At 35.0% G+C, this 12,500-nt stretch overlaps 1 protein-coding gene and 1 pseudogene across 1 annotated transcript in view; both read left to right on the plus strand.

Annotated features, from left to right (window-relative positions):
• The first annotated feature begins 6 nt into the window (after positions 1 to 6).
• On the plus strand, positions 7 to 9,206 carry LOC113078563 (probable E3 ubiquitin-protein ligase RNF144A-A; annotated as a pseudogene).
• A 606-nt stretch (positions 9,207 to 9,812) lies between these two features.
• LOC113078559 (disintegrin and metalloproteinase domain-containing protein 17-like) overlaps positions 9,813 to 12,500 on the plus strand; it is a 28,766-nt gene continuing 26,078 nt past the window's right edge. The window contains exons 1-2 of the mRNA XM_026250856.1: positions 9,813 to 10,177; positions 10,645 to 10,777. Coding sequence (XP_026106641.1) covers positions 10,063 to 10,177; positions 10,645 to 10,777 — 248 coding nt within the window. The 5' untranslated portion in view covers positions 9,813 to 10,062. The remainder of the gene's footprint in view (positions 10,178 to 10,644; positions 10,778 to 12,500) is intronic.

The raw sequence follows: 12,500 nt of genomic DNA on the forward strand, positions 1-12,500 counted from the left end.
TGATCTCTCATCTCTCACCCCCTGCAGAATGTGTTGCTGGACCGCCGGACCTGGTGCCCGTCCTCCACGCTGCCAGGCCGTGTGCAAGCTGAAGGAGTCTGACACGGCGCTTCCACAGTTGGTGCGGTGCAGCGTTTGCACACTCGAGTCTGCTCTGTCTGCAAGGCCAGCTGGCACCCGGACCAAGACTGCCAAGAGAACCTTCCCATCACCACATTTCTACCTGGAGAGAGCAGGTACTGCGGCCAGTTAAAATTCTAACCCGTTTGCTTTAAAGCAAAATCAGTTGTATTGATTCACTTGTATTATAAATACAAAGGATGAGTTAATAATAATCATCTTTTGACTTCCATTTTGCCACAGTAGTTGTTGATTGAGCTTTTCTTGTATTGAACATGGAATATTCCTTTAAATCTTTCTCCTCCTCATTCATCAGCAGCTGCGCTTCGTGTAGTTTTGTTTCTTTGATGTACATTTAAACGCTCCCATCCTCCCGACTGGTCCTTATGTGGATCCAGCTGTCACGATGAGGCATGTTCCGTCTAATGATGTTCAATGGATAAGTCCACATGAGATTTGAAATGAAATTACTGTAATCCGTCTGTGTTTTTTCTGCACTATTGAACGTACTCATCATTCAGTCTTAACAATGGATCTTCTGCTTCTGGTTGTTGAAGAGCGCTTTTCTCTTTGCTCAGTAAGCCAGAGATTCATGCACAGGTGTTATCTGACATTCCTGTCACATGCACACTTTATTCAAAACCAAAAGCATCGTTGAGCAGAGTTTCTGATCCTTGATCTTTGGTCATACAGGAATTGAACAGTCTCCCCTGCTCTGAAGTGAATTGCTTCAATAATGCACACTAGTGATAATACTGCAGAGAGCCTTTTAATTTTATATCATTTCATGTTTGAGATTGAGCCTAAACTCCAAAGTATATCTCAGCGTGAAATAAACCGTTTTTAGACAGCATGAAATCAAATTAGACTCCATCTACTCTTTAAACGGGCTGTTGGTTCGCTTAAGGAACTGTGAGCTGACCAGACTCTTAAAAAAAGTTCAAGTATTTAAATATATTAAATAGTTTTATAAAACATTTTTAAATTCAATTTTGAAATAATAAAGCAAAAAAAGCACGGTTTCAACTATGAATATTTTTGGCTGACCCAGACTAGCCAGTGACATTTTTACTTGCTCTACTAACATTTTCACTTTTTAATGAAATGTTTAGCTTTCTTTTCTATTCATTAATTTATCCATTAAAAAAAATAAAAAATCCACACAAAAATTAAATTTCCAAACAAACTGGAAATTATACAGCACTTTTAGTGAAAAATAATGGCATGCAATTCAAAACATCACTGACAAACATTACTCAAATAATACATTCTTCAGGATCATTGGGTCATTTTTGTGTTAGCCAGCTGGATAAACATTATCTGGATGACAAATCAACAGAATTTGCATCAACATTGTACAATAGATCACAGTGCTTAAAAATGGATGAACAAGATCAGTAAATGTAAAACTTTCATTGGCAACTGGCCTAAAACTCTCTCACATTGGCCTCAGGCCAGCAGCCATCCTTACTGTTGAGCCCTGCTATGGCTGTGTGGGCAGAGAACAAATATCAATAATGTCTTACCTTATTAGAGTTCATAAGCTCACTTAACCCTAAAGGATTTCCTGCTGAATATCTCCCCCACCCCCCTCCAAAAAAAATAAAGGTTTACATTTAAATGCATTTCACATGCCATATAATGTTGTCCTCAATGTATATCCATTAATATATAACCATAACTCCAGTGTTCAGTGTCACATGATCTTTCAGAAATCATTCTAATATTCTCATTTGTGTTCAAGAAATGAGTTTAATAGTGCTTAATATTTTATCATGTTGCTTAATGTTTTTTTGTGGATTGAGGTTTCTATGATAAATGGAATGTTCAAAAAAACAGCATTTATTTCAAATATTTTTTAAAATAACAATATAAATGTTTTTAATGACACCTTTTAATCAATTTAAGGTGTCCTTGAATCAATGTCTTTCAAAAAAATAAACCAAATCATACTGACCCCAAACTTTTGAACAGCAGTGTATATATAATCAGAAATAATCATATTGCTAGTATTCTCATGATCACTAATACTACTGTACTTTACCAGACTGCAGTGTTGCAGTACTGAGTCAGACTCTGTTTAACAGGCCGTGAGAAGCTTGCTGCACAGTGCCACTTCCCTCAGATCAATAGATTGGGAACTGTCCTGGAAATGAATGGGCTTGTACCTGTCAGCTCGGTCCCTGTGGGTCAGCCTCTCCATTACCACTGAACACTGTCCCTGGCGCACAACTCTTTAGTACATATACAAGAGAAGGACCTGTCTGGGTGGGGAAAATGAGTGCACTATATAATCGGTACCCACAACCCAAAACAAGAAAAGGGTTAATTTAACTCTTACTATTACTTATTTTTTCCCAGTTCGTTCTTTAAGGCTGACGATGACGACGCCCCCATCAAACGCTGTCCCAAATGTAAAGTCTATATAGAAAGAGACGAGGGCTGTGCCCAGATGATGTGTAAGAACTGCAAGCATGCTTTCTGCTGGTACTGCCTGGAGTCTCTGGACGTAAGTGCTCAATAACTCAGCTTAACACTAGTAACATCGTGCTGTTATCTTACTGTATTTTTTATGGTCAAGTGGCTGCTGCATGTTAGTCCTTCAATCAAGGCCGTGAATGCAATCAGTGTCCTTCACACAGCTGTTGCGAACACCCACGTAAATAATGACCGGCCTCTGGTAACGTTGTGTGTTTGACAGGACGACTTCCTCCTGATCCATTATGACAAAGGACCCTGCCGGAACAAGTTAGGCCATTCCAGAGCCTCCATGATCTGGCACAGAACGCAGGTGGGCGCTCACGGGAAGGAGCACACGTTTTCTTCCCCTTTTTTCTCCTCTGAGATCAGAATGAGTGCACGTGTGCCTACACGTGACGGAGTCACAGGCATCCATTCAGACAGTGTTTATTCAGGAAGTGAGTGGATGTCTGTTCTCGAGCAAGTGATGCTGCTGTTTCACAGCAGATTATAATGCAAGATGGTCACTTTGGCACAAAGACACTAAAATTATTCATCAAATGATGCAGAAGAGGAGTATAACCAGACATATATTTAGAAGAGCAATTCAGACTCGGGTACTCCCTCCTCTCTTTGGGTTTCATTTCTTAGACTAAATAATAATAGGAGAATATTACATTGAAAAAGGCTAATTTTATGAAAGTATACTAATAACGCCAACTTCGTCCTTGAATGAAAGACAGTTTTCAACAGTTTTCAACATAAGGCTCATTAGACCCACTGTCCATTATGTATTTCTTAATAGCTTTGAAATAATAAATTTTCTTATGGTTCAGAGATCAGCACAAATAGCGTTGGGAAAGCCTCGAAGCGATTTCATTAGGAACTGAGAGAAACATGGGGTTTGAAACAGTCCTCCAAAACTTTGCTTTGCAAATTGGGAACTTCGCTCCTAATTTTCTTTCTTGAAACAGAATGAATATACTATGTAATATTATTTCTGTGTGAAGATAAATATACATCATGGTGCCATTTGTAATGGTGTAACCTAAAATTGGATTTAAATAATAATAATAATAAAAAACATGTATCAGTTTTTTTTTTTTTCAGTATTAAATTACTATTTTTTTTTTTTGCATTTATAATAATGACAGTTTTAAGGGGAAATTTGCTTAATTATTATGATAATGTAGATGTAAAAAATCTAAAATAACCTTAACTGTCAATTTTCTTTTATGCAAAATGTTTTTTTTATTTTAATTTTGATGTGTAATTCTAAATCCCTTATTCATCTTTTGAACTGTCAGAAAGATTCTTCACACACTCATCATTTCATATAATGAATATAATATCATAAAGGTGAGATGGCCCTGAAACTGTGAGGAGCTTTCAGTACTTTTGCACAAAGACATCTGTTGCTCTGCAGGGAGGAGTGAGTCATATTAAGCTTCATAAGAGCGCACAAGATTTACATTTTATAAATCCCCAGCCAAGAAGCATCAGAAATTAGATTCTTTATGAATTAGTAAAGATGGAGCTGGTGGGCTCAGCCGGTCCCGGGTTTGCCAACACTCTTCATTATGCTGCTCTGCCATTCTCTGCTCTGAGGAAGAGAGAAATAAATTGAGGGCAATTTACATAGAAACAGAAATAGTGTGCAACACTGAACTTTGTCCCATGATAAATGGGTGTAATTGTCTTCCTCGGAATGTTGAGAAGATTCAGCTTGGAGATAGAGGTCAGTTGTATCCTATTCCCTGTTCAGAAATTGTTTTACATGGTGCTCTGCCCTACAGTCATGTGGAGTATGTGGAATTTTGTTGGCCCATGATCGTGACCGCTTTTAAATATATAGTTCATGCATGAAATGAACTCGGTCTCTGTTCCGGTTTGTAAAAGTGATCAGTTGTTAGGATCTGATGCCCCTATGTGGTGGAGGATGATGCTACATCAAAAATGTGTTTGTTTGGGTCTTTTTGCCCAATTTTCTTTTTTCGTATCTTTTCTCACTTTTATTGGTAGCATAGTAGAACTAAAAACATGCACACGTTTCCAGCTTGCAAAAAATATCTAAATTTATTCTGCAACGTAGAATGCATTTTGATTCAAAATGTTTCTGAATAAATGTTTTTTGCAAGTGGGATTTTTGGGTGTCAGTTATTCTATAGGCGTGCAGGGTTCACTGTTTATTGATTGACAGCAGAGTAGAAAGAGTGCAGAAAAATGATGGGGAGAAGAAGGGGTAGCAAAATTAGGAAATTCATATATAGCTTTGCTTTCCCCGAAAAAAAAAAAAAAAAAGATTATCTTGTGAATCATTTTCACATTGTTTCAAAACAACGACAGTTCATATGATCATGATGATGACAAAGTGTCAATCAAAAAAATAAACTATTAATTTAGCTAACAATATTTAAAAATTCAATTCAAGATCAAAAATAAATATTCTTTATTTAAAATATATCGGCATGTCCTGATATGGTAATAAAGAAAACCACATATTAAAATAATCTAAAATCTTGCCTTTTTATTACGTATGTTGATATTTTTTAAGAAGAAAAAACTGCTTCAAATTGTCTTAAAATATCAGATAATTTGACCTTTTAAGGTGAGACTAGCACTAGCACTGGTGCAATTTCCTAAAAGCTTCTTATACTTCATATAATATGATTAAAAAATATTTTATTTCCAAGTTATATTTGTTTAAAAAAAGTATATATTTAATATTTGAAAAATATATTTAATTTTTTTTTTTTTAATCTTAAGATTGAGATACACTCAGATGTTTTTAATGTGTAAAGAAATGTACATTTACATGAATGTACATTTTTACTTGATGGTTAAGCCACATGGCATTAAACTTGTCTTATATAAAGGTTTTTTCAAAGCCAATATGAATACAGTGAAGAATACAAGTACAAGATAACTTGGTACATGTCCTGTAGTGTGTGTTGTTGTTTTTTTTTTTGTTTTTTTTTTAATCTTATATCTGATTGACACTCATATGTTGTCTTCGTCTCTTTCTCCACAGGTTGTTGGTATCTTTGCCGGTTTCGGCCTCCTCTTACTGGTGGCTTCTCCGTTCCTGCTGCTCGCTACACCATTCGTGCTGTGCTGTAAGTGCAAGTGCAGTAAAGGTGACGATGACCCTTTACCCACCTAACAGCCCGGCGTGAGCAGTCCCTGTACCAGGAATTCCGGTCATCTCCTTTAATTGTTTTTCTTTTCCTCCTCCACCTTCGAGTTCTTCATCAACTGGTGGGACTTGCGCATTTGAAGCCGCAACACGAGCCATCTCAGGCCACGGTTACTGTCACAGCTGACTGTAGGCTCCATCCTGCCAGGGACTAAAGGAGACTTCATAAGCCTGCTGCTTGCTAAGGTGGAGGATTCGAGAGGTGGGGGTTCCCTCCGCAGTAACAAAAGTGATGTTACTGAAGGAGCACAGCGCTGCTCCATCCAGGCGCTTGTTTGTTTGGTGAATGTTTCTCATATGTGGCTGTTCAGGAGGGTTCTGTTCTAATAGAACATATATTCAATGTGTTTATGTCTGTTTCTGTGTGCATAGTAGCATTTCAGTCACACAGCATATTCTTTATTACTTGTTTTGCACAGATACGGGGCTTTTTTGTCACTTTAAATGCTCTAAAGTCAGTAGATTTCAGTTTGGGGTCAAATGTACAGCTAAAATGCTACTTTAAATGTTTATTTACAGCTAAATTTAGCCTTTTTTAATAGCATGTTTGTATTTTCATGTCAAGTTATTGTCTTTCTGTCTGAAACTATTGACAACCCTAGTTTAATTTGGCAGATATTTTGGCTGTTGATGTCATCAGATGATATTTACCATTGAAATTTCGCTCAGTGCACTTAAAGCAACATTATGCAAATTTTTCTGCGTTCAAAATATGCTAAATGTATATAATTAGCGAGTACATCATAAATTAATCTACCAAACCGCCTTTTTGTCTTATCTCACATCACTGCGGTTCATTTATAATAAGTGATTATTTGTGGACTATTGTAGCCTGGTCGGATCGTCACCGCTGCGGAGTAACACATACCTACGCGAATCGCCTTAGACATAAACTTGGAGAAGTAGCTCCAATTAGAATGTTCTTCCGCGGGATGCGTGCAGTTCTGTTTATTAACCGCTAGAGCGCCAAAATGTTCATAGTGTTGCTTTAAGTGTAATTTTTTGCCTTCAGATTGAGTCACTGACCTCCCTGCATTTAAAGCATAAATATGATTCCAAAGTAGGGCTGTTCTGTGAGTTGCAATGCCAAATATTGAGCTACTGAAAGTGTCACTCAAACGATACTTTAACCTTATCTGAACACCCAATGCTTAAACCAGAACTGTCAAAATACAGAAACCAAATAAAACATTTTTTAACCTGTCTTTAATTACATTTTGTTTATTTCTATTTTAATTTTCCAGTGAAATGTGACGTCTGCTCATCTTGTAATTTTTGTCAAATAGTTTGAAACTCACATACATTTTTTATAACAAAAACATTTTGACATTTTGGAACAGTCCTTAATTCTGGCTGGGATTGTACGCAGATTTCAAGACTGTTTGGCTTAACATATTTACAAGTCTAGCACTGTTTCTATGCAAGTTCAAATAACTTGAAGATTAAAAAATATATAGTTTCTGCTGTCTTGAACTGAATGGTTGCAATGGGCAAGTTAGTGTAACTTAGTTAAAAAAAGGAAAAAAATCTCAACTTATGTTCAAAACTGAGTTGATCAGTTTCTGAAAAGCCATTACAATTTCAATATTTAAATGATCTCTTTCATTTAATAGACTGATTTTAAAATCGAGGTATGTTACTGAATGTCAACATTTTGCCTGCACCACCTGAACTAGCAAGCATATGTTCAAAAACTATTGTGCCATCATAAATAACTCAGAAATATTAAGATCAGAGCCCCTGCCATATGTGTAGCTGGATCATATGTAGCTCGTAAGGTTCCTTTAAAATCTTTTCCCCTGATCTACTGTTTTTTTTTTTTCGTTATTGCTGTGTAATGGAAATGTTCCATATTGGAGGTTGATGTGACAAAACGAATATTGTTGGGTTTTTTCTTTTTCTTTTGTAATACAGTATTTCTTTGCCCTTTTGAAACTCACAGTATACATAAAGTTGATTTCTGGTGAATATTTGATGTTCGTCACTTCCATACTTTGGTAGCATTATCCCGTTTCAGCCTTAACGTATTTGAGTGCCTCACTGGTTTTTCTCTCCTGTAGCCGAGGGCTTGATTTTATTTTATTTGTACATTGTACATGAAATGGCCGTGATAAATAGTATAGTAATAACATCTCAGAATTGATTTTGCTTCATTATTTTCTGATTATGACAAGCATGATAGATCAAATGAAAGCACAGCATCATTGTCAGTTATGAGTAGCACACAAGTTACTCGATCAAGCTGAATCTAATTGTACTCGCATTATTCTACAACATTTGGCCATTTCATGTAGAATAATATAAAGTAATGCTTATATATACATGTATATATTGACAATCATGCCAAGCAGGTTCTAAGACAGTGGGTAAATGTATGGCCTGTATAAATTCAGTTGATTGCGTTTCATTTATGATGTATGTATGTATATTTTGTTGTAATACTCTTTCTTGTTATTTTTTCATTGTGTACAGTGTTTATGAAATATTAGTTGTACAATGTAATCGTTTGCTTAATTCAGGGTTATTGAATTTGCACTTTGGCTGTTCATGCGGTCAAGGGCTGTTTTTGTTGTCTTTGTTTGAGTTGCGTCCCGAACACCATTTGTTCCTACATCGAATTAGAAATAATAATTGTGGCTTTACATGTAAACTGGGAAATACTCCTTGATGTATACTATAGATCTAGCAAAGCAGCCAAAAACTGTATTGTTCCTGTTTGTGGGAATTTGCTTGTTGCACAAAACAGCCTTTGCAGATGCGTTTTTATATTTTCAGATTAAACTCCTGTAAGCTCTTATAGTTTGGAGGTAGAGCAAGAATTTGGAAAGAGTGTCTTGTTTTTCCTTTTTCTCAACAGTGGTCTGTTTGCATTGAGGTCCGTCTTTCACTCTTGACATTTGCCTGTTCCAAATATTAACATTTATTTTATGTTTTGACTTATACCACTTTGGATTTGTATGGACCTTGGCAGTGGCCCTTTGCCCTTGCTCTCTAAACTGATTTAGCCTCCCACTCTTCCTTGGATGGCCTTCTAATGTATCATTTGTTTTTGATACGTCATAAAGAGAATGTTTTATTCTTTGAGAATCACAGCCAAATTCCACTTGTACATTTTGATGTAAAATTGCGTGCATGTGAAGTCTTGAGGATAATTGTTATTTAATTTTTTTTTTTGCGTATTCGTTTATATTGTCTGTGCCACTAATACTGGGATATTAAAATGTATGTATTAATGTTCATTGCGTTTTTTCCCCCGTGTTATTTTGGTTATGTCTGCATTTTGGCTCCAATGTCAAGGAAACTGTTTAATAGACCACTGTTGAAAAAGATATCATTAAAAAATGTGGATTCATAAAGGTTGTATTAAATAATTTCATGACGTGCTGAAAAATTAAATAATGTTTGCCAAATATAGCTAAGTAAAATACTCTCTAATCATTTTTTTTTTACTTTGTAACTTCAGATAATTATGAACATTTATTTTTGTTTAAAATTATATATATATATATATATATATATATATATATATATATATGTGTGTGTGTGTGTGTGTGTGTGTGTGTGTGTGTGTGTGTGTGTATATGTATAAAGTATATCTTTACTTTTTTACTTTAAAGTATATCTTTATGCCTACTGTAATTCTCACAGATTAAAAAACTTTTGCATTGTTTTTATTGCAATAAATAACAAATATTGTATCTTATATCAAAAATGTAATTCTATGATTAATGTTATTTTATAGCTAAATTCTGAATCCATAAGCGTATGTAAAGACAAAACCTTAGGTCTCTGTATTAAAAAAAAATTTCGTTTTTAACTATTCCCCATCATTAGATTATATGAAAAGTAAACAAGTATATTTATTTGCTGGAATAAAATTATTTATTTATTTATACGTATGCAATTTTATGTTAAGTATATATATAAAAAAAATTACACCAGTAGTAAATTTGAAAAAGAACATTTAAAAAGAAGATACAAAATAAAAGATCCCTTTTCCGAGGAATTCTTTGGTTGCCGGAAGTAGAGTCGGTGGAATTCTTCCTCGGAGAGTTCAGTTCGCAGCCAGTGAGAGAGCAGCTGAACGCTGTGGCGGTTCGCGGTCTACTGTCTCTTATTTATAATACATTTAGCGGGATCCTCTCCTGTTAATTTTGTTATTTAAAGTCCTCTGTTATAGTCGTGTTTAATAAGCGGTCCTGTATGTTGGTAAATAACGGACAAAAACAGTTGACAGCGGACTTCACATCCAGGTGCTTTGACAGAAGTCATGCTTCATCGCCAGTATGGAAACTTTGATGTTTTATTTAGTACTTTTAACTCCACTTTCTATCCATTGTGCGGTGAAACCAGCATCTGTTGAAGAGGACCTGAGAAATCAGGAAGAGGTACAAGAGTTTGGTAAGTTACTCTGAGAACGAAATTCAAATGGACTCAAAAAGAAAAGTAACTCTAAATAGGAAACTCAATATCTGTGTCTGGATTTGTGAGTTCAGTCTTACTTTTCCCGTTTTGGCTTAGTCATGACTGCTAATGTTAAGTTAGTTCATTTCCTCCAGCGCTGCTGCATTTGCAATTTAATCGCAGTTTCAATGGAAAAACAAAAAAACATTTACATATGCTTCTCCTGCAGTGGAAACCGTGTGTGGGAGATTGTATGGTTATACAATAGTATGTAGCATTGACCAAAAATATATAAACGTTATATTTAATAATATTTGATCTTTAGATGCTGTTTTGGGTTTTGAAAGGTGCGTGTGTGAATAGTGGTATTATGTAGGAGTAATTAAAAAAATAAAAAATTATATATATATATATATATATATATATATATATATATATATATATATATGCTTTACTTCATCCAGATGCACTCCGCTCCATACTGTCAGACTTTGATGTGGTGCCTGCATCAGATCTCCAGCTTCATTCGGTCGGGAAGAGGGACATTGATGCCCGATCACATGTGGAGCGGCTGGTCAGCTTCACAGCACTCCAGAGGTAAAGCTGACAGATCAACACACAGCACTCTCTTACTGTTATGCTGTGAAAAGCGCTATAGCCTTTATGTTGCCAAGAGGCTGCTGAAGGCAGATCACATGATATTATTATTATTTTTATTTATTTATAATGTTTTAAAGGGTTAGTTCACCCAATGATCAAAATGATGGGTCCCACTTTATATTAAGTGGACTTAACTACTATGTACTTACATCAAAAAATAAATACAGTGTATTTATTGTGTTCATATTCTATTGTAACTTTTTTTTTTTTTTTGCTGCTATTGAGGTGGGAAACAGGTAAGGTTAGGGACAGATTTGGTGGTATGGGTAAGTTTAAGGGTGTGTTAAGGTGTAAGGGATGGGTCAGCGTGTAATTATAAATGTAATTACAGAAATTAAATACAGATATTTTTCAAATATAAGTACAATGTAAAAACATGTATGTACACAAAAAGTGCATTGTACAAAATTAATAATTAAAATTTAACTACATAGTAGTAAAGGCCACTTAATATAGTGTGTCCAAATGATGTAATTAATGACTCGCCCTCATGTCGTTCCAAACCCGTGAGAGCTCAGTTTATATTCGAAACACAGTTTAAGATATTTTAGATTTAGTCCGAGAGCTCTCAGTCCCTCCATTGAAGCTGTGTGTATGGTATACTGGAACGACATGACACGACACGAGTTTTAATTACATCATTTTGATTATTGGGTGAACTAACCCTTTAAATTAAACATTATAAATTATTCAATTTATTTTATGTAATCTAATTATTTTATTTTTGGGGTTTTTTTTGTTTACGTTTTTTCCATTCTTGATTTCTAAAAAATAACAATTTTTTATTTGTGTAAATTGTGTGTGTGTGTGTGTGTGGATCAGTATTATTGTAAAATGCAGTGTTTAAGCTGCTAATGTTTTAAGTCTTTTCATTCCCTTTGAACTGAAGCATCAGAAAACACACAATACCAAATAAGGCGCAGATTCTACACAGCATTTTGTGCCCTTAAAGAGCACCACAGAAAGATGACAAGACAAAAAAAAAAAACATTTTAGCGACTACCCCACATACAACATTACTTACGGTAGAACCGTAATGACTATAATACAGTTTAAAAAATACAGTTTCACCACCAGTATTTTGGAGCCTTAGAATCGAATTACTACTGTAGGACAGGTAAACCGTGCAACCCTTGTTATATATATATATAACAGTACAGACCAAAAGTTAGGACACACCTTCTCATTCATAGAGTTTTCTTTATTTTCATGACTATGAAAATTGTAGATTCACACTGAAGGCATCAAAACTATGAATGAACACATGTGTAATTATATATGGAATTATATTCATAACAAAAAAGTGTGAAATGACTGAAAATGTCATACTCTAAGTCAGTGGTTCCCAAACCTGTCCTGGAGTACCCCCAACACTGCACATTTTCTTTGTCTCCCTAATTAAACACATCTGATTCAACTCATCAGCTCATTATCACGTGGGTTACTCTTTGAATGAGAAGGTGTGTCCAAACTTTTGCTCTGTACTAATATATATATATATATATATATATATATATATATATATATATATATATATATATATATATATATATATATATATATATTAGGGCTGCACGTTTTTCAAGTTTTTCATTAACCGTTAACCGAGGCCCTTAGCGGTTAATAATCGGTTAACCATAGTGTGCGCCAGAGTTACCGT

This window comes from Carassius auratus, unplaced genomic scaffold, assembly GCF_003368295.1.
Source record: "Carassius auratus strain Wakin unplaced genomic scaffold, ASM336829v1 scaf_tig00025999, whole genome shotgun sequence".
Classification (NCBI taxonomy): Eukaryota; Metazoa; Chordata; class Actinopteri; order Cypriniformes; family Cyprinidae; genus Carassius; species Carassius auratus.